The sequence below is a fragment of the Amblyomma americanum genome, chromosome 9 (genome assembly GCF_052857255.1).
Source record: "Amblyomma americanum isolate KBUSLIRL-KWMA chromosome 9, ASM5285725v1, whole genome shotgun sequence".
Taxonomy (NCBI): domain Eukaryota; kingdom Metazoa; phylum Arthropoda; class Arachnida; order Ixodida; family Ixodidae; genus Amblyomma; species Amblyomma americanum.
The window spans coordinates 28072435-28095265 of record NC_135505.1 but is presented as its reverse complement, the minus strand read 5'-3'; the positions used below and the strand labels follow the sequence as shown (position 1 = coordinate 28095265).

Genomic DNA, 22831 nt, shown 5'->3' with positions numbered 1-22831 from the left:
CTACCATCGCATCCGGTGAGCTCCTCAAGTCCTATGAGCGCTCCTTCCTTCCTCGGCTGCCTGGCCTGCCTGCGCTTTATGCCAGGGACCCCGTTTTGTGGCTGGTGCTGCTGCACTCACACTTTCACGTCAACCACGTGTCCAGCCAGCTGCTGCGCTATCAGCACGCCAGGCACGAACTCCCACCCAGTCTCCTGGCAAAGCTGCAGTTGCCACCTCCTGGACCGGACATTTGCACCGACCGAAAGGGCCTGACGGCACATTTTGGCTTGGAGCTCCCGCCCACTCTCTGCGCTGCTGTTCGGGGCTCAGAAGCTGCGCCGCCACTCAGCTCACGACCACTGGACGAATCCCCCCTCATAGCTGCTTGGGTTTTCCCTCTGCCAGCTACTACACCGGAGCCGCTCCCCACCCCGGTCTCTCGCAAGTTTGCTCCACCGGCCCCTATGGATGGCCATCCACCTGCGAGCTGCCGTCCCACAGCGCCTCCTGCCCAGCCGTGCTTGCCAACTGTGGCGCCTGCCCTTGAACCATCACCAGAAGAGCACTTTCTCTTCCCGGGCCCCACCTCTCTTCTAATCCCATGTTTGCCTACTACCGCATGCCCAACCACAGTGAGCCCATCTGTCTTTCCTGTCCCGAGGCACACATGCAAGCCACACCAGAGCCTTGTCGCATGTCATGCGCCACGCGAACCGCCTGCCCACATGGCGCATTCACAAGTGACTGTGCCTCCACGGAAGACGAGACAACCACCGAAGGTGGTGGCATACTTGTTACGCATTAGAGCGTGTCCCATCCAACACCGCTGATGGATTCAGCACTTCTGTTTCCTTCCACTTACGACCACTACGTCACGGACTTGTGCCCTCCGTTTCCAACAAGCGGTCCCAACGCCACAGTGGGCTCGCTTTTACGGATAGCCAGTACCCCCGTCGCCTGCTTCGACTTCTTCCTAACAAGGCAGCCCATGCCCCACGCAGCAGACCTCAAGCCCAGTGTCGTCCACAGTCGTTTCATCGTTGCCAGTGGCCAAGGCATCGCCTTCACTTCTATAGTTGTGGCTCCCCACGCCGTACCTTCATCCGCACCGACTGGGCAAGCGCACATCGCATCTCCCGTAGATCCCCATGCCGCTACACTTTCTGTATTGGCATTTCTCGGTGAACTTGAACACAACTGCCGGCCCCACCAGTAGGCCTTCTGGCTGAAGCACGCCTAGCTCGCCTCCAATTCCTCAATGACTTTTCCCGGCTGTTCCTTCCGTCATCATCCTCGTCTTTTGGCTCTCTCACCCTTTGTTAAGCAGCCAGATACGACTGCCCGAGCTCGTTTCTCCCGCCCGATGACCTTCACGAACCCTGACCCGAGCTTCACTAGTATAAAGGAGCTTGTAGCTAGTTTTTTTATTTTTTCTTTTATCGCGCATTGTACCAGGGTTGGGAGCGCCTGTAGCGGCACTGGCATTGCCAGTGGCGCTGATGAAGATGAAGCTGGAAGCGTGACCTGGCTCACGCAGAACAGAACACATTTGGCAACCGGCCTGGTCAACAGCGTCAACAGCCCGCTTCACTGGCTCACCAGCCGCGGCTACTGGGCCTCCTTCAATAAATGTGGATCGCCTTCCACACACTGCAGTCTGCTTGGGTTATGTAAGGATTAATTTTGGCGGCACCTTTCATTTCCTTTTTCAAACTTTTTTTAGCTTATAAAAGCTTCGTTTTCGCTGAGGGTAATCTCCTTGTCATTAGAATGAAGCAGTCAGTTGATGCAGGCGAACGCGAGTTTTTCCTCAGTGTCCATTTAACCAATCCTCGATGGTTGTGCAGCCGAGACATGGCAGTGTCCACTTGCGGGAGCCGTCTGTGGCACGAACGTGGCGACTACTGGCTGCCGTACCACTTCTCCCCGCGGCTGGAGGGTGACCCAGCAACCTGGCTGCTCAAGGCCATCTTCTTACAAGCACTGGGCCAGACGACAGGCAAGGCTGGTGCGTCTTTGTTTTCCAAGACGTGCCACAAATGCAGCAGTGTGCAGCTAATTGTGTGGCAAGCCTTGACAAGGGAATGCAGAATCACTGGAACAAAGTGTAAAGACTAGACAAAGTGTGCACTCTTGCTGGGATTTCCAAGTGGGTTCCGTGTAACTTTGAGTTCCTGGGGGAGGGGGTTTAGTCTTCTCAGCCACCCTCAAACATACATTACTAAACCCTAATCCTCTCTTTTCCCCACTGTATATCTTGGAAATAATCGTGCTGTAACAGTTCATAGCAGACTGTTTCGCTCGACAGCCAGTCATTAGTACATAACAAGCTCATTAATTCCAACTTCAGAGGACCAGAAAAAATGCTCGATTTATCAAATGGCTCCAGAAAACTGCCAAGAAATGCCTGCATCACGATAAACTTATTTGGTCAAAGACTTGGACAATGGTTGCCTGATTTTGAGATCAGAACACCGTGGCAATGACTATTTTTTCACCTTCCAATTAATGCGGTCATACTGTCGGAAGCATTGAAGCAGAACCACTCCAAAATCGTAAGGGCCTCCAGCATCCTTCACTGTGCAGCACGGTGGAGCTCCTCAGCTGACATGTCACACCGATCATAAGCGGCACCATCACATGTGAGGGCCGCACAATTAACGGCACTTTATGAGCGTGCAGCGTCGGCGAGCTGGAAGAATGCCATGCAGACAGAAGCGAAGTAAATGCCTCAGCAGCATCAAAGTGCCGAGAAAGAAAAGAAAGGAAGGGTAGAAACACCAGTGGTGCACCAATCAGCGTATGGCTCAACTGGGTTAGGCTGGCTGGTCGAGCCACCGTCACTGTGGGTGGGCGCAAAGCTCAGAAAAGTGAAACCAAAACTAAGTGGTCGGACAGTTCTTCGGTCATCATGCCCGCCGTTGCACGCACGTCAGCGGTGCGCAAGTGACTTTGCAGCATGGCAGTCAGGTTTTCAGTAGGACTATTACTACGATCTCTTGCTGTGCCGGTCACACGTGTACATGGCCGCCTTTTGGGAGCCTGCTCGAATTAACCGGTGCAGGGCCCATAGCGTCCGAATTAGCAAGTGCTTAGCACCATAGACTTACACGAGCATTGGCCGGGACCCAGCCGGCAGTTCCAGTTATCCGCATTTCCAAACAAACAGGGCTCGAATTAACAAGCTTTTATTGCAGTTGAATTTGGGTGATTTTTCTTAAAGGGCAATGCGTCTGTGTGCTGTTTTTTTGCCTGCATGTCCGTCAGCAAAGGACAGAAGCCGAGGCACATGGGGTTGCATGGCTACATTTGAAATCTGTTGGGGTTCCCCAAGGCTGAAAAGATTAATCACCCCAGCTCTAGTTAGGCCCCTATATGACTTGTGCCTTGCTGCTTCTTTCATTGTTTGTGCCTGTCTGCTAATACCCCGGTTTTGCACTCTCTCAGGGTTGTCACGTGTACATCAACTCTGCTTTTGATTGTGTCAGTTGTCATGTTTGTGGTCAGAGCTCTGATGCCACGAGTTACGCATTTTTTTTAGCCTGAAATGTTTTTTGACCGCAGTAGTTTTGGTTCATGAAGCAAGCTGTCGGCGCCTATGTGTTAAGTCTTAGTAATCAACCTTGAACCCTTCTATGGGAAAAAAAAGGCCTGAAGTTCACGTTTGTTTGACAACTTTCAATCTACTTGCAGGTGTGTAATAGAATCTGTCATGGCACTGTTGCTTCCGGAGCTGTGTAAATACAATCGATCCGAGATATATCGAACTCAGCAGGGGATTGCATTCGATCTGTTCATAGTCCAACCTATAAGACATGGCAACATACAAGCTTATCTGTAGCCCAGAAGCGTGAATACGGTGCACCCATGCTAGTGGCATGTTTCCTGCAACGACATGCTGCCCTCCGTCACGCTGGCAACACACCGCTCGCTGGGTGTCACTGAGCCTAGCCCACATTACATCAAAGTCACTGCAGACAGTGCTTTGAAAGAAGCCATTGTTGATCACGAGAGGTCCAACTTTGTTACCAGCACAATGTAAGTGCAGGGTACAGTTGATCTCTGCGTTGCCTTCAGCACCAAAGCAAGCCATGTGAGAGCTGCCGCAAGCCTTCGGTCACCAGGCTGGCTTCACCACTTCGCAACCTGTGCACTGCGCACTGGTATGGTGGGCAGTGTGATTGATATATTGAATGGTCGGCTGAACGGAAGTTCGATAAAAACGAACAACACCACTATGCCTTTGAATGTGATATTTGGACAGTTCGATATATACAATAATTTGATATGTCCAAGCTCAGTATGTCCGGTTTCGGCTTTATTATACTCAGCCTGAAGTTATGGTGAAATCATTTGCTGTAGCTAGAAGGCAGAACCACTCTTTCCACTCAAATGGTATCATGAGCGATTGCTTGAACAAGTCTAAAACGCATTAACAATTCTTTTCCAAGGGTGGGCAAAGAAGGTCTGGTTTCTGGGAGCACCAGAGGAGATTGGTGCCTTATCTTGAATAGTACCTCAGAGGTTAGGACACTCAAAGCAGCATCATCCCATATTCATCACAAAGTGATGCATTGTATTACTTTATAACTAGGTTGGATAGTACCGTATGAATGCGTGTAAGGTCCGCACCCGTGTATGGGCCGCACCCTGTTTTCCTGAAGGAAATATTAAAAAAAAAAAAATTCGTGTAAGGGCTGCATTCAAACTTTCCATGACCCATGCGGGAATAGCCTTCGAAATGCATGCGCCGTGGCTGTGGTTTCCACGATCAGCTCCGGCTGCAACCAACGATGTGCCTGATCATGGAGATGACGCATGCGCACAGGAGCTTGCAGACGCCGCCCACAGATGGCGCCCGAGGCCAAGGCTCATCATCATCATTGTCAACTTTTTCTCATGCTGCAAGCTCCCACTATTCATATCGGCATCAGTGTCATCAGCTCCAGCCTTTTGTGGCTGTCAAAGGCACGGGAGTTGTGGTAGCGTGTTCGTTCACCGTAGCTATGGCTTTCGCGTGCTGCTGCTGAGCGTTGCAGCTTTAGCACGATAGGCAAGCACTTCAATAGCTACATGGCTGGGAGTTTGCTGTCAGACATGGCAAGTGTGCGGCGGGCTGGAAATTCGACGTAGCCAAGAAGTGCGTCCGACGATGGTGCAATCGAAAGGATGCATTGAGAAACACAGGCTGCAAAAAGCGCACTTTCCGAGGCAAGCTGTGCAAGTTTCCCAAACTGGAAGAAGAGCTGCTCTGCTGAGCGATGGAAGCGCGGAGCAATGGCTGTGCGTTGACAGTGGGCATGATGCGCGACTTCTTGTGGGATGAGCGTGCACTAGAGCACAGCACCAGCTCCCAGTCGGAAGACTCCGCGAGTGACGATTGAACGTGAAATAAATGCCGCTCATTCCCTGATGGGTGTGTTTTTACTTAATTTTTTTTTTGCGCATCGCGTATATGGGCCGCACCCCGAAAATAGGCCCTCAATTCTGGAAAAAAGTGCGGCCCTTACACGGGTTTAAATGGTGTATGCTAAACTCGGAAGCTATTGCAGGTGTCACTGGAGGGAAAAAAAGAAGGACTGACCAAGGTGGTAGTGCTGTGGTGTCTTGTAACCACCACAAATGCTACCTACCTTAGTCCATTTGTAGAAGTAGTTAATACGACACGCGCAAGTTGTGGGTTCAGCATCGACTGGTGGCTTTTAATCCTTTTTTATAGCTTGAAAAATAAATCATGTGGGTTCAGCATCGAATGGTGGTTTTTAATCTTTTCTTCTAGTTTAGAAAATAACTCATGGCTGCAGTAAGAACATTTATTTCTGTGCATTTTCTCTGCAGGCGGCTTCATATCAGCGGTGGAAAACAAGCTCCTGGAACGTGACGTTGGTCTGCTTGATAATTTCAGGGACGCACAGGAGCAAATGCTGCGTGTTCCTGGACCAGACAGCCTTCTTGAAGAGGTTCTGCAGGCTGCCCGTTGTTTAAAATGTTTACATCCACCTGTTTTGTAGTTATCTCATCGACATCCATGCAAGGAATAATTTTGGGCATCTCGCCTGTAGTGATTCTCCACAAGAAAAGTTGCAGGACTGAATCTGTAAGAATGTGCAACCACTAGCATGTCTTGATGCTTGTGATGAGGAGTGCTATGTCAAGCCTTCCCCTGGTAAACCTGGCAATGAAGGATTCATCGGGTAGTAAAGATCATACTCAAAAAGAACTTTGCTGGATATGAAGTATCTTCATGCACACATACATTGCTGTCTGGTTCAGAAGTTATGGCATCGCAGCGTTGGCAAGCAGCCCGGGCAAAGTGGGCATTTTTGTGTTTTTTGAGTGGCATGGCCCTCGACTCGCAGTTGTGATGCCATAAAATGTGCGTGCACGTCCATTACAACCCTCTTTCTTCTCGTCCTCCCCTTCCCCAGTGCAGAGTAGCAGGCCAGATTATCATTCTTTCTGGCTGACCTCTCTGCCTTCGTTTCATTAAATCTATCTCTATTGTCAAATACAGTATCTCTATGTTATTTTTTATTTATTTATTTCAAATACTGCAGACCATGCACGGTCCTAGCAGGAGGGGCAGATTCGAACATTTTTACAAAACAAGAAATGACAAGCATGTGCAGATAATATTGATAGAGATAAACAAATAAAAACAACAATCAAGTGTGAGCAAATAGACAGGCATCGTAACATAGTAAACCAAAATAACAATTGAAGAACAAACTCGTAAAATAAGGAGGTGACGCTCCAACTCCATTGCAAAATAACCAGACAGAAAGATGTGAGAGGGTAAGGCATTCCATTCGGACACAGTTCTGGGAAAGAAGCTATTTTTAAATGTGTTTGTGCAGGCAGAAATCGGGGCCAAAGAGTGCAAAGAGTGTTCCTGCGTGTGTCTGGTCCTCCTCGTACAACGAGTTTTGACGCATATGGGCAACTTCATTTTTGTTTTTTCCTTGTAGGCATTGATTAAACAAGGTGAGGCAACTGAACTTCCTTCGGGATTCTAAAGTGTGTATGTTGTGTTCCTTCGTTAGCATAGATGGGTAATCATGCCTTTTATATTTGCCAAAAATAAATTGCACAGCTTTTCTTTGCACACGCTCAAGTTGTACTATATCTTTTCTATTATGCGGGTACCATACAACCTTGAACCTTGCGGGGTCGCAAAAAAAAAATTGTATCTACGAAGCTAACAAAATCCATATGCAAAAGCACTGGAAATGCGGTCACGGGATCTATTTACAGTTGCGCACCACCACTCACTCGTGACGTTGGCATGTGCGGCCGCACACCGCTGCTTGCTGTATGTACCACGTGACTGGCGATCGTGACATGGGCAACGTTTGGGCAGCGCTATAGTGCTGGAGGGTGTGGCCGCAGCTCGTGCGTTCGTATCAACTGTAGTAGCGTAGGAGATTGTTCGGATCATGCAATGCACTCTGCCAGGGAATCTCGCCAAGTCTAATCCTGTAATTCGTATCCATAGTGATCATATCACCGGTATTTTGCTGTACTACAAAGCTCCCTTCAAAGTCAACAACAACTGTGAATTATAGGCACAAGCAACATGCACGGGAACACGTGAGCCGGTGGAGATGCAGATTGGTTATGTGCTTATGGTTGTTATGAACACTGCTGGCACACCCTATTGTGCTTGTGGCAGGGCGTGTCCCCAAATAATAGAGCAACTGCAGATGGCCTGCACTGCGACTGGCTCATGTACATTCCCCTTCACAATGCCTGTACCAGTGCAAGGTGAACTGCTTTACAGTCCATTGACAGGGTTACCTCTGCTTCTAGGCGGGGTTTTTGGCACGGAATAATAACTGTCACACTTTTACGCACTAACCAAGTAAACTTTTATGCCCGTATAGATCTGTCCTCGTTCAGAAGCCTTCTTTGACGAGCACTGGCACATGTGGTGATAAGTTATCTCTGAGCAAGTTTTGGATATCGCTGCTGAAATTGTAAGGCGCGTTTTTGTGTACAGAGAGTTGGGCTGCTCTGCTTGCGAAACCTTCATCATTGCTAACACTGCATTTGCAGCCTGCATCACTCGTGTTGGCCAACGACTAACGGCCAAAATTCCAGCCTCATCGACTACCCTGCTTGCCATATTTACTCAGCTCTAACATGCACCCCCTTTTTTCAGAAAAGTTAATACAAAAGTGACATGCGCATTAGAATCGAGCACAAAAATGTCAGCAGCACTTTGTTGTCATCAGCAGCACAAAATGGCAACTTAGTACTTCTTGTGCGTCGAAATCGTCTACCATGGTTGTGGACACTCGTAGGCCTCGCGAGCATCTGAAGTTTCTCGTCAGCAAGGTTCCGACCTGAACTTGAGCCAACCTGAAAGTGTTGGTTGCGACGACGAATAGTGTTCACATTCACACTAAGCAACAGGACGAAGCATGCCTTGCTGCAGGACTTCACAAGATCGGTGAAGGGTGCATTGTACACAGTCACTTCTGCCATGGTCACCAAGGGATTCAAGAAGTGCGGAATTTCTACTGCTGTGGACAGCACCAAGGATACAATGTTTTGGGCTGTTGAGACCAAAGATGAGTGAAGGTGATTTTTCCAGCCAGACGAGGAAAGGAGAGAGGGGCGGTGGAGCTGTTTACTTCATCGTAACATCAGAACGGTTGCAATAAAGGCTGGTTGCTCCAAACAAGAAGATTGATTTCATTATTGAAGCATGAAAATCTGGTGCGCATCACAGTTGAAGGCATTGCACTTTTTTTCCTGACCATGAAAAACTGGAGTGGGTTGCAATAGAGGGCATGTTAGAATCGATGAATCTGGTAATTCCACAAGCCAATTCTGGAACATTCCTTGCACACTTTGTTCCAGGCTTAAGCCAGATCTCGGCCTTCATTATTCCGGGTGTGCGTAACAAAGGAAGAGCTTCTGCAGGCTGTTCCTGTACACTGTTTGGTATTGAAGCCGGAACTTGTGTTTTGCAACGGCCATTCTACACATTTGAGTGGAATGGGAAATTCCACATGTTAGGCCACTGCTTCCTTATTCCTGCATAGTGAACCCCCCGTGCCTAGAAGAAATGTGCTGGCATTCCCAACTGGAGAGAGTATGTGTACGTGACATGTATACAGGGGAAGAAAGAGAGGAATGGAGCATGAGAAAAGGAAGGGTCGTCACCACATGGTAAAAATTCTTCCGCACATTATCATTCAGACCCAGCGCTGTCTTAATGATCGGCTGCATAAGCTTGTGAACGCTTCGAAGACTTGCAGGGAGCAATTGCGTGTTACATTGTAAATGCAAGGAGTGCCAGCTGCGGCTTGACCAGACACAGTCGAGTCCACTTATAATGAACCTCAAGGTCAAGGGAATTGTGTTTGTTGTATCCGAAGTTCGTAGTAAGTGGACTTGTCCTACTCATCCAAAAATGGCATTAAGTCCATTGTGCACGCCTTTTTCTTCAAACCAGACCCTGTCAAGAAGTTCTAAGCTGTCCATCGCAGTCATGCGCTCCTGGCTGAGATCCTTGCTGCGGGCGAGTGGCTTTTGGGGGCGCGATAGTACGAGTAGCGATTGAGGCTTTCAGGCACGTAGTGATAGGTCGGCATACTTGCCTTAGATCCTTGACAAAGTTGTAAGAATGCAGTGACGAAGCTACTGCTGTGCATATGTGTGCAGAACATACAGTTTTCACCCTCTTGTGTAAACCGCTCGGGCAGAACATTCGGCTTCAAATTGCCTTGCAGCAGCTGGTCGCTTTTTGAAGCAACCTTTGCATGGAAGTAGAAACGCTTGACGCTAGAAGCCAGGTCGGAACTAGCACTTTAGCCGAAAACCATCGTGTATACTGTCTGATTTCGGTTACAATTGCTTGGTGTGCATTGCTAGGCCGCTCTTCACAAGGACGACAGATTCTAGTTTCGAGCCGTTTTTCGCTGCCTGCATGCAGCCACTGCGCAGAAGGCGAAGATACAATAGGGCAGGCAACGGCACATTTCGTGACTACTATTAAAACTTTTCAAATTGCTATCATTTGTTGATCACCGGCCACGTAGAGTAGTTTCGCTTTCAAAGCAACCCCTTTATCGCTCTAACCACGCTTCTGCTTTTACTTATGATGCTTTGGCCCGCCGACAAACACATCCGCACTGATTGAACTAGTGCAAGGTCAGTGCTTCCGTTTTTATTGTTTTTTGGGGGCCGACACTACTTTTGAAGGGATCACAGGTCTCTTCAGTATACTCTTGAAGGGATCTTCAGTCAATAATGTATGGAAGAAGTGCACGTTTTTCATCTTCGGAGGCGAGTTTAAGGCGCGTACTCGTTCGTTATAACTGAGTGATGCGTTAATAGTTGTTCGTTGTGTATGAGATGCAATGCCGTAGCCCTAATAAATGTTTTGACGGTTGCTTCACACTCGTTTCTAATAAGCAAGTTTTCGTTATAACTGCGGCTCTTATAAGTGGGCTCTACTGTATGTCTTTAGGCATTAAAGTGAAAGGCATGCATCATTCACAAACGAGCAGACAAGTAAAGCCCCTCAAACTTCGGCTTTACAGACAAGTGTGTTGGCATGCCATCTATTGTACTCGCAGCTAGAGCTGTTTGGCCCCTGGGCTCCTCGAGGCACTACTAGCGTATCCACTACTGATTTCAGTTTTACCTTCTTGACCATGAGGTGTCTTAACTTTTCTATTTGCACCGAAAGCTCGCTTTACATTTTAAAAAAGAAAACGAATACGCAAGCTGGCCTATGTGTGTAATTTGCTACGATTAACGCAAATGCAATAAAACTATAATATCTCTCTTGTAAAAGCTATTGCAACGATTACAAATCACACCGATTAAATACCTAAATTTTACAACCTTACAGCAAAAAGGAAAAGTACTAAGACAATGCTCCGCAAAACCTGTACTCTTGTACAAATAGACCAATCAGTTCACCGACATAACAGGCAATAAGAATTGCTATGATTGTTAAAAAAAGGATGGGTTTGGCCGTTCACGTCTTCACACGTGGCAGTCGAGAACAGTCGCAGCACACACCAGCAGAACGGCTGACTAAAATGGCACCTTTTTGCAATCATGGGAATAGCACAAAAATCAAAGAACGCACCACTTTCCCCAGAAACGCCTAAGGTTGACGCCCTCTTAAACCTGCCATGTGGCTAAGGCGTATTTTGTGCGTCGGAAGCAATCTCACGTCCCGTGCACCTATGGAGGAAGGATCTCCATGTGTGCACCCCTCCTTGCTAGCCCCTCACAGCTCAGCTAATGCTTCTTATACGCGCGTGTCAGCAGCATCCATGGCCAGCAGTCGCCGCCACTGATCACTAGGGGGCTGGATGCCGCATCGGGCACCCGAATGTGAAGCCACCGGAAGTTGGGCAGCATGTCCCAAAAGTCAGCCTTTGCCAGTACATGAAATCGGACCTCAGCACGGTTTTTCTGTTTGTTTTCGTTTTCCACTTAGCACCTTGTCTTTTCGACATTCTCGTCTTTTTTCATGACAATGCCTACCTGTTGCGACGTCAACTGCATGAGGGGAACAGCAAAGTCCTCGGGAAAGACGTTCCAAAAATAAGGGTCCATTGCATCAGTATGGGACGACACTAGCAGACGACAGAACATCGCTACACAGTACGTATGGAGCCTTGACTGCTCAGCTCTGTCGTCCCGTTGACCTAGCGTCGTCAACTCTGTTCTTTGTTGTGATGAACGTCGTCGCGCTCTAAGTGCAAGTTATACCATCAGTGAGTATTAAATTTAAGAAAGAATAGATGGAAACCTTCATTAGGCAGCCGACTTTGCAGTGGCAATTTTACCGAATTATGTTTGGACCGAACAGGGGCGAGGCCACAATGTGGTGAGGTGCCGTCGGTGTTCTGGTGGTTCACATTAGCGCGTCCAAAAGGTATATCGGTACTGCTTTTTCGACGGAGTGTATCAAGTACTGTTTCGTACTGTAGCAAATTATGCCTGGATGGGCTTTTATTCGGGATGCTTAATGCAGTTGACTTCTTACAGCGCTTGTCACATGCGCTGCTGCATTCGTCTTTCTCGTCAGCCGTTTCTCTCGTGCTGTGTAGATGAAACGTGGCTGTGCTATAAAGTTAGATTGAAAGCACTTCTGGAAGGTAAATGACACACTAAAGCGATAAACCTCAGCTGCAATTAATGAGAAGCGACATCGTCCGCCAGAAAACCGAAACTGAAACAGCGGCAGCTGTATAACGAGTCGGGTGTCAGGATTTCCGCGCCATTGCCTTTTTTAAAGATGACCTAGACTCATTGTAATTCAACTACTTGTCCTAATTACGCTCGGAATACAAGAACCAGATCAGAAAATAGTGTTCAATGCACGTATCCCTTTGCCGCGGCATGGTGAGACCTGCATGCCTGTTTTCTTCGGTTTCTCTGAAAATACAGGGTTCCCCAAACGATGCTCACATTTCTCGCATTCAGGTTGCTTGTTTCCTTCATACAGTATTGTGCATTTTTATCGCTGACACTTTCAAAAATTTCCCCGCCTCAACCGCTGGCTCGTTTGCGGTGAAACTGCACACAGAGCTTGCGTATTATGGTAACTTTTGTTTCGTAGCAAGTTTGACAATGGTACTTACTTAGTTCAGGCGCACATGATGCGAAAACGTAAGCGTCTACGAGAGATCGGCGAGCCAAAACCCGCAGACGACTCTTTTTCGCTGAAGGGCGGCAGTGGCCCCATCTGTTTTGGGCAGTGGAAACCGTCACGACAAGGCCGCCGAGGCGAGCATTGCAAATAATATTCTTTAAAAGGTAAAGCCTCGTTAAATCATTTGTTCTGATATTTTTCCGCTTAATTAGTCGAAAATGTTGTAAGCGCTTCAGTAGAAGCAGACGAAACGACAGGAACGGCATATTCAAACGGCCCGCGCTCCTTGCAACGCTCTCCTCGACTGCCTTGTCGTGACGCTTTGCGCTACCCCAAACAGATGGCGCCACTACCGCCATTAATACAGGTAGTGAACAAAATGATAGTGGATGAGAAAGTCCCCGATGAATGGCGATTAAGTAGAATGAACATGATATATAAGGGAAAGGGGGACAAAGCAGACGTAAGTAACTATCGCCCTATAACAGTGACATCTGTGGTTTACAGGGTGGTGATGCAAATTATAAAGGATAGACTGCAGGCTTGGGTGGAGAACGAGGGGGTGTTAGGGGAACTACAGAATGGGTTCCGGAAACAAAGGAGGTTGGAGGACAATCTATTTTCATTGACACAGTGTATAGAAATTGCGGAAAAGGAACATAGGCCCTTATTGCTAGCATTTCTGGATATTAGGGGAGCCTATGACAACGTTACTCAGGAGCATTTGTGGGACATATTGGGCACATTGGATGTGGAAAATCGAGTAATTAATCTTTTAAAAGATATATATAGAGGTAACAGAGTGCTCATAAAATGGGGAAAAAAATGTATCAGGGCCTGTAGAGATACAGCGGGGGCTTAGACAAGGATGTCCTCTGTCCCCTTTGTTGTTCATGTTGTACCTGCAAGGTTTGGAGGCCAAGCTAGAGGGGAGCGGACTAGGCTTCAACCTATCTTTTTTCAAGCAAGGGGAATTGATTAAACTGACATTACCGGGAATAATATATGCGGACGATATAGTGATAATGGCTGACAACAAGGAAGACCTGCAGAAGTTGTTAGACATATGCAGTACAGAGGGAGATAGATTAGGCTTCAAGTATAGTAAGGAAAAATCTGCAGTCATGATATTTAATGAAGAGGGCGGCGAGCATAGAATACAGGAGTTCGTGCTAAATGTAGTGAATGAGTACAAGTATCTTGGGGTGTGGATAAATAACAGTGTTGAGTATCTGACAGAGCATGAAAAATATGTAATGAATAAAGCTAGTAGGAATGCAGCTGTCATGAAAAATAGGGCACTGTGGAATTACAATAGGAATGAGGTGGTAAGAGGGATCTGGAAAGGGGTGATGGTCCCTAGCCTGACCTTCGGGAATGCGGTCCTGTGTATGAGGCCAGATGTTCAAGCAAGGCTGGAAATTAGGCAACAGGGAGTAGGGAGGTTAGCTTTGGGAGCACATGGCAATACACCAATTAAATCAGGGGGTACAGGGTGATATGGGATGAACGTCTTTCGAGAGCAGAGAGGCTAGCAGTAAGATAGCATTTGAGGAACGATTGAGAAGGATGGAGGAAAAGCGGTGGGCCAGGAAAGTTTTCAGATACCTGTATATAAAGAATGTTGACACGAAATGGAGAAAGCGAACTAGAAAATTGACAAGCAAATATCTGGACAGCAGTAAGGGGGCAAATCAGCAATTATCGGTTAAGAAAAAGGTTAAAGGAACAGAGAGAGCTTTGTGGAAAACAGGAATGCTGACGAAATCGGCACTAGAAACATACCGGACCTTTAAACAGGAAATTGTCAAAGAAAATATCTATGATAATTGTAGGAGAAGTTCTTTGTTGTTTGAGGCCAGGACTGGAGTTTTGCGGACTAAGACGTATAGAGTCAGGTACCAGGAGATAGACACTTTGTGCATTGCGTGCGGAGAGGAGGAGGAAACAGCTGAACACTTGATACTTTTCTGTAAAGGGCTTCACCCTACAGTGGAAGGCAGCGGGGCTGACTTACCCAAGGCATTGGGGTTTAGGGATAGTGAAGGGAAAGTGGATTTTAAGAGGTTAGAAGTAACCAAGCGAAGGTTATCTGATTGGTGGCTAAAAGCAAGACAGGAGTAAAATTTCACAAGACATGGCTAGGTGGCTTGAGCCACCGCCCGATGTAAAGGGTTCAGCCGTATCCATCCATGCATCCATCCAGCGAAAAAGCGTCGTCTGCGGGTTTTGGTTGCTGATCTCTACGTAGACGATTATGTTTTCGCATCATGCACGGCTCAACTACGTAAGTACCGTTGCCAAACTTCCTACGATACAAAAGTTACCATAATACGCAAGCTCTGTGTGCAGTTTCACCGCAAGCGAGCCAGCGGTTGAGGCGAGGAAATTTTTGAAAGTGTCAGCGATAAAAACGCACAATACTGTATAACAGCAGATATTACAAGAGAACAACGCAAATAACTGAGAACGAAGGCGCGAAAGACGCGACTTTTTGCATTGAAATGTACAGCAGACCCAGCACTTCCGGGACATGCCGCCAAACTTCCGGTGGCTTCACTTGCGTCCACTTCGGAAAGCAAGAATGCGGCATCCAGCCACCTGTGGAGATCAGTGGTCACCGCGTAGTAGTAGCAGGTAGTAGCTCTATGTCACCGCGTAACCGCGTAAAGAAAAAAAAATAAAATAGCGTTTGCCCCTAGCGTCAGCATGACGTGACTTGATGACTGCAAAAAAAAACCTGATCGGGCTCATGACACCGTCGTTAAAAAATATGCAATGAAACAGCTGATTATTTTGAAATGCATAATGCTTACGTTGCTTTTTGCGTATCTTGGGAGGAAAGTTTTGTAGACGACACCAATCTAGACCAATCCAAAAGTGAAGCACGTAAGTGCATCGTGTGCGCCATGTGTCTAGCCATGTGGTTACTGCCCAGCGAATAACTGACAGATTTTTTATATACATAATTGAGTACTGTGTTACGGATCGCTATAAAAGTATGTTTGCCGACGTGGTGGAGGGACAGTTCGACGATGCGGTTGAAGACACCGACCGAGCGCCGAGCCCCAGCGTCTCCTCGCGCGCGCGCCGCAGCCCCGAGCAGCCCGCGAGCGGTGACGATTCATTCGACGACGACGACGAGCCGAGTGACGACGGCTACGATTGGGACGACCTGTCTCGCGCCCCTGGCAACGTCCAGGCGAACGCCAACGCGTTCCAGTCGCAGTGCAAAGTTCTCTCCGGCAAGTACAGCTCCAGGATAAACCTCGACGCCTACGCGGGCCCAGCTGTGGCCCCAGGCGCGCTCAGCGTGCTGAACGAAGCGAACCGCAGACAGGAGAACGAGCGCGTGCGCGTCCGCGACAAAGTGGAGAGGGCCACGGCGGAGCAAGTGCTCGATCCGAGGACGCGCATCATTCTCTTCAAACTCCTCAACCGCGGCCTGGTGGAGCAGATCAACGGTTGCGTGAGCACGGGCAAGGAGGCCAACGTGTACCACGCCACGGCCGGCGGCGCCCCCGACCGGGCCATCAAGATCTACAAGACGTCCATACTTGTGTTCAAGGACCGCGACCGTTATGTGACGGGCGAGTTCCGCTTCCGCAGTGGCTACTGCAGCAGCAACCCGCGCAAGATGGTGCGGACCTGGGCGGAGAAGGAGATGCGAAACCTTTCCCGCATCCACGCCGCGGGGTTGCCCTGTCCCAGGCCCATCGTCCTGAGGAGTCATGTCCTTGTCATGGAGTTTGTTGGCAAGGATGGCTGGCCGGCTCCCAAACTCAAGGACGTCCCGCTGGGCGGATCCAAGGCGCGCGAGCTGTACAGGGACTGCGTCGTCATGATGCGGCGTCTGTACCGCGACTGCCGCCTCGTGCACGCCGATTTGAGCGAGTACAACTTGCTCTACCACGAAGGGAAGGTCATCATCATCGACGTGTCGCAGTCGGTGGAGCATGACCACCCGAATGCCCTCGAGTTCCTCCGCAAAGATTGCACCAACATCACAGATTTCTTCGGAAGGCGAGACGTGAAGACGATGAGTGTCCGGCAGTTGTTCGACTTCGTCACAGACCCCACCATCACTGAAGACAACATGGATGCTTACCTTGAGAGGGCGCAGATGCTCATAGAGCAAGGTGACGCAGACGCCACGAAACAGGTTGAAGAGGAAGTTTTCAAGCAAGCCTACATACCGCATCGATTAGACGACGTGCTCGACTTTGAGAAAGATATCGTTGGCGTGCAGGAGCAGAACAAGAAGATCCTTTATCACACTATCACTGGCATGAAGTCTGACCTCTCGGGTCCTGCTGAGAAGCCGGCAATTCTGGATGCTAGTTCAGGTGACTCGGAGAGTTCGGAAAGTGACAGTGAGGACGAGGAGGACGGCGATGAAAAAGAGTCAAGGTTTGTGAGTGCAGCCAGGCCAAAGGGGGAATCACTCGAGGAGAAGAAGGAGAGGAAAAAGGCAATTCGAGAGGCAAAAAAAGAGAAACGGAAAGACAAGATACCCAAGCATGTTAAGAAACGAAAAGAAAAGCAGGGCAAAGCACGCAAGAAGTGACAACCTCATATAAACCTTGTTTGTGCACTCACTAGGCTTGTGGAGCATCTTGTAGAGCCGTTATGGAAAATGTGCTTAATGAATGATTTTGTTTACTTGCACTTGAGACTTCTGGTGAGATGTGCTCTTGTATGGCCACAACGGAAATAATTTGCTACAGATGCCGGTGACTATTGTGCAGGTGGTTTTGCGCCTCCTTTTAAGAGCAGTGTGTGTCGAATTGTGCTGTAGTTTTAAATGCCTAAGTGACAAACCGTGATTGACAGCAGCTCAAGAAGAGAAAACATTGGTAGGAGCACCACACAGCTGTTTGTTATTGAAGGTAATTTTCATTGGCTCATGCCACTGAGCAGTGATATTTTGAAGGACAGTGTTTCTTATCATGCCTGAAGTTAAGAGCATGTATGTTATGACTTAGCACCTGGTGCAGCAACATTTTAACGGGACACTGAGAACAGTTTCATACAATTTTTCTTGCTAAAAATGATTCTTTGTCGCCTTGTTTGTTTACTTCTGTTTGGCCAGCAGCATGGGACGCATTTATTGTTGAGAAAATTGCGTTTAAATATTTTCTCGCCACACGATTCTAACTCGTGACGTCTACACCGAAAAATACTCTGTAATCACCGTTTTGAAGTGAATTGCAAAGTAGCCTAACCTCTGAAATCTGTGTATAAAAGAACTCTGTTCATGCACTTGGAAACTCAGCTGTTGATGGCGATGCCTGTATTTCATTTTTCAGCCTTTTCCCATATATACAAGCGCCGGTCTCAGTGAAAGTGGCCTCTGTCATTACAGCGTGGTTTGGTGTCTATGTAGGCCAAATTCAATCGGTCCTCAGTTTCACTTTAAAGCTTAACACTGATTTGCCCGCTGTCAACCCTGAAGAACCGAGCATTTCTGAAATGTTGGTCTTTTCAATTATAGTTTTGCTAGGAGACTAGGACACTTTTTTCCTGTAAGTGTGCTTGTTCATCCCACTATGTAACATCTGCACTGTGTCACCTTTTTATTTCAGTTAGTTTTGTTTTAATTGGCATGGAACGAACTACTTTATTGCAGTGGACTCAATAATTGAACCCGCTTGATTTGAATTTCAAATTTTTTCAGCCTAATTTTTGGTCCTTTTAATTTGAGGTGTATTACTGACCTCCTCCTAATTCATACTCTGCACAACTTCAACCAATTTTCAGACATTTTCAAGCTCAAATCATCAGCAGTCGGCTGTGCTGTGTAACAATGCAACATCTTGGCTTTGCAGTGAGGGCGTTGAAAACATCAGCAGGGGCATCATTCTGTTATTACTGTGTGCATATGTGCCTGTGCCATGTTTGGCACAGGCACTCCAGATGTCAATTTTTTTTTCTAGCACAGAAAAGTATATAAAATCTTAGAGTGTTGTGTGAAGTTCATTTTTGCGCATATTTCTGAATGAATAATTAGTGTCAGCCACACATATTGAGCATATGCTGGAACATGAGTTACTGTATGCGAAAATGGATCCTTGCAGGGAAACAAACTGAAATGGTGTAATTTTTTCAAAGGTCCTCTGAAGTGGTTTCTTTCATAATGGTCTAGATGGTTTAGGCTTGCAGGCAACACTTAGAGAAATATTTTCCCGTGTACACACACATTTGAAGGGCTGTACATGATTAAACTTGATCCCCTCACATTCAGTGCCCTTCGTCGTCTACTTGTACATCCTGACGGATGGACCGATGCTTGACCCGAACAGGGTTGCCGTTGGTGGCTACTTTGCGCCAAATTGGCTACTTTTTGACCCCGTCTGGCGATGAAAATTTCACGTTGGCTCCTTGGCTACTTTCTGGCTACTTTGAACTTCTATTTTGGCGCATTCACTAGCCATTTTTTTTTGCAATTGCATATACAATAGCAAGCAAGAACAAAGAAGAACAATTATTTTTAAAGCTTTGCTCTCCTCATGGCTGTTCCGGTCGCCTTGACACGCGCGCGCCATAGCGCGCGCGTCCTGTACGCATATATTCTCTCCGCCGGCGGTGCGCACATAGAGACCAACTAGCAGACGCGGGTGCGCAGACGCACGGACTCTGGGTGATGGGCGCACGTCGAAGCAAAGCCCGTGAGGACGTTGCGCGCCATCTGGAGAAAATAACGCTAATTCTAGCGCACGGCGAAGCAAAGGCCGCAAGGACGCTGCGCTCCATCTGGAGAAAATAACACTAATCTAGAGTACTTTCTCCGTTAGGGTCATGCATCCGAAACCATGCGTTTAGGTGCAGCCGTGTACACGGCATGACACCAGAGAGGAACGAGCAGTACAGGTGAAATAACACTTGTGTACCCCAAGGCGACAAAGCTTCTGTTTTTGTGCCTTCGGCTTGCCGACACCGGCGTCTACCATGGGAAAAGACGCAAGAGCAAAGCGCACGTTTCGAGAAGAATGGAGAAAGGACAAGAAACTGAGCGGTAAGCAAAACGGAAACTATTCTTTAGGCGTTTAGTCGCATGCCGCTTAGTATCTAATATGCATATCACCATGCGTTACAGGATGGATTTCGTCATGTGACGGCGGAACGACTGCTCACTGCAAGTACTGCAATTGCAACATTCGACCCCACTACAGTGATCTGTTGAAGCACGCAGAAACCAAAAAGCACCGCGAGTGCGCAGTAATCCCAAGTTCGCAACAAAAACTGCCGCAGCTTCTAGCGTCTTCGAGTCGAACGTACTATGAAAAGGCTCGCCGAGAGTTAAGGATCGCCTTGTGCACTGCAGTGCACACTTCCATAAATGCTGTCGACGAACTTGGTGAGATTCTGCATTCCGAATTCAATGATTTTGATCTGCACAGAACGAAGTGCACGGCTATAATTACGAATGTTCTCTTCCCGTACTTCACGGAAAACATGGACAAACAACTGAACGGCTCCAGCTATTCTCTAATGGTGGATGAATCAACCGATGTATCCACGACAAAGCAACTTTGCATGGTTGTGCGGTTTCTGAGTTTAGAAGAAAACAGGATTGCAACCACCCTTCTTGATCTCGTAGAGCTGTCTGATGGAACGGCAGAAACGCTTCACGACACGGTATTGAAGACGTTGGACAAGCACGGCCTATCGATCAAGAACTGTCTCGGACTCTGCACCGATGGTGCAAATGCCATGTGCGGCAAACACAATTCTCTGTTCAGTCGTCTTAGTGAGGACAACAAAGACTTGATTCTGATCAAATGCTCTTGCCACAGCCTGGACCTTGTGGCATCCAAGTCGATGGAGGCGATTCCTTCTGCGGTTGAGCACTTAGTGCGAGAAACCTACAACTACTTTGCACACAGCAGCTGCCGGCAAGATGCTTATAAGAGACTGTATGCCAGTATGACAGTGGAAGATGAAAGTGCAAATCCACCGCCCAAGATTCTGTCGCTTTCGCAGACGAGATGGCTTGCTATTGCAGACTCTATAGAAAGAATTTTGGCGCAGTACCAGTCTCTCGAAGAGTTTTTTGAGAAAGCAGAAGATCGCAGCTACAACGTGCGCATTTTACGAGAGATGTATCGAGACAGAAAAAATTATGTTTACCTCGTGTTTCTTGCCTCAGTTCTCCGTAACGTTAGGCGAGTGAACAAAATGTTCCAAACAAACACAACTGACCCACTGGTTGTCTTCCAAGAGCTAGAAAATTTGTATTTGGAAATTCTTAGGCGGATTTTGAATCCATCAGTTTTGAGGCACAACACAACGGCAAGTCTGCTGTCGCTAGACCTGGCAAAAATGAAGTCGATTTTCCTGCAACCACAGGTAGCGGACCTAGGTGACATCTTCAGAGAGAAGATTTCACTAGTCCCTATTGAAGACCAATGGGCCGTGAGGGAGCGCTGTTTCCAATTCTTGAGGCAAATGGCGATGGGACTGCAGCAGCGACTTCCAAATGCCTCCTCTGCACTTCGAAGACTGTGTGCCATAAATCCCGATGGCATAGAAAGTGCTAAGAGCCGTGAATGCATAATGAAGCTACCGCTGCATTTTTTTGGATGTTCCTCAATCGAACTGGAGTCTGAAATACGCCAGCTGCAGAGTGTTAGCGGTGCACTTGATCGCGCATCATGTTTGACTTTCTGGCACGCAGCGGCATCGTACAAGGACCCTTGCGGCGAATGCCCTTTTCAACACCTGGCGCAAGGAGCACTGAAAATTTTGACCCTTCCAATTTCTAACGCTGATGCAGAGCGCGTGTTCTCTTGCGTGAACTTGACGAAAACAGAGATCCGTAACAAAATGAAGCTGGACTTGCTCATGGCGATTCTGCGAATCAAATTTGGGCTACGACTTCAAGAAAAAACAGCATCATCGTTTGACGTTCCTGCTGAGTTGTTGAATAGAATGTGCCAAAATTACTCCGGCATGAACACTATCTACTCTAGATAAACTACGCGGACTGAACTTTTATTTATTTGCAACGTACCTGATGCTTGAAGGCCAAGCAAGAGAACCAAATTTCCTTGCTCTTTATTTACTCTGTGTTCTTGTGTTGATTCAAAATGATATTATTTATTGTTCATTAATAAAAGTAGCTTATAATAATGGTACTTTTCTACTTGGCTACAAATTTGGCGCCAAGACCAGGTGGCGTGGCTACTTTTGGCTACTTTTAGCCTCAGTTCTGGCTCTTTTTGAAAAATTCCCAACGGCAACCCTGGACCCGAAGAACACCACGCGACTCCATGGTGTGAGTGCCATCACGTTTGGTCAAATGAGGATAAGTGAGGATAAGGCCCTTTCTCATCGTGCCTAATGGCAAACATCTCGAATAAAAAAAAAAAGTGGCATAGTGGCTGCCATTGTGCAAGCATGCTGAGCAAAGACCTACTTGATTCTGATGGGAGTGTCATTCGCGCTCCACCAGCAAGCCACTGTACTGAAGCATGAGTTTGCTGCATTATTGCAGAGATGGACCTTCGGACATGGCTGTATATGCTGTGACATTCCGTGTGTGATACGAGGATCCACGTTCGACGGCGCGGCGTAGACGGGGAACCGTGACAGCGGCATCATCAATTGCCCAGCCATGCTCTTTGAGTGACGACCGGAAAAACCGGTCCCGCCGCCGCCCCGGGGAAACAGGTTTTGTCCTCCCCAATTTCCGGTTGCATTCCAGGACAGGGGAGCTGTCAGCGGGCCAGAGCGCGCCGTACCACAGCCGACGCTATGCGAAACCGCGAAGACGACATTCTTTCCCTCCCCCCTTTGTCGTGGGCTATCGCCGGGAAGGCACCCACAGCTTCCCAGAAGGGCCGCGACGGACACCTGTCATGGCGGACAGGCAGTACTCGCCAAGAATGTGGAAAGACAGGCGCTAGTGAATTAGCTCCGAAGAGAGAGCCTGTGTATACTCTCACTTGAGAGAGAGTGGTGGCGTTTTTGTTGTTTATTTAGTTTGTATTGTTAACAGACTCTGGGGTCGAGGCTAAGCCCAGCCCAAGGGGTGGTCCCCATCTCGCATGTTATTTTGGATTGGAGAATTGATGCTTTGGGCGGGCCACTGGAAATGACCGCCCTTAGTCCTTTGTTAATCAAGTGCTTAAAAGCGCATGTAAATGGATGCAGTTCAGTCTGAGCTGGGGCTCCATGCTTGGCATGTGATGTGATGCTGCTTAGGCACTGGCCTGCCCG

General features: G+C 47.9%; 2 protein-coding genes across 3 annotated transcripts in view; both read left to right on the top strand.

Annotated features, from left to right (window-relative positions):
* LOC144105229 (uncharacterized) overlaps positions 1-6664 on the top strand; it is a 48520-nt gene extending 41856 nt beyond the window's left edge. For both annotated transcript variants that reach the window (XM_077638376.1, XM_077638377.1), the window contains exons 11-12: positions 1830-1990; positions 5821-6664. In XM_077638376.1, the coding sequence (XP_077494502.1) occupies positions 1830-1990; positions 5821-5993 (334 nt within the window). In that variant the 3' untranslated portion in view covers positions 5994-6664. The remainder of the gene's footprint in view (positions 1-1829; positions 1991-5820) is intronic.
* An 8809-nt stretch (positions 6665-15473) lies between these two features.
* On the top strand, positions 15474-18846 carry RIOK1 (RIO kinase 1). The gene has a single exon (XM_077638375.1). It carries the CDS (start codon positions 15612-15614, stop codon positions 17175-17177), a length of 1566 nt encoding a protein of 521 aa, XP_077494501.1. The 5' UTR covers positions 15474-15611; the 3' UTR covers positions 17178-18846.
* Positions 18847-22831: the final 3985 nt, after the last annotated feature.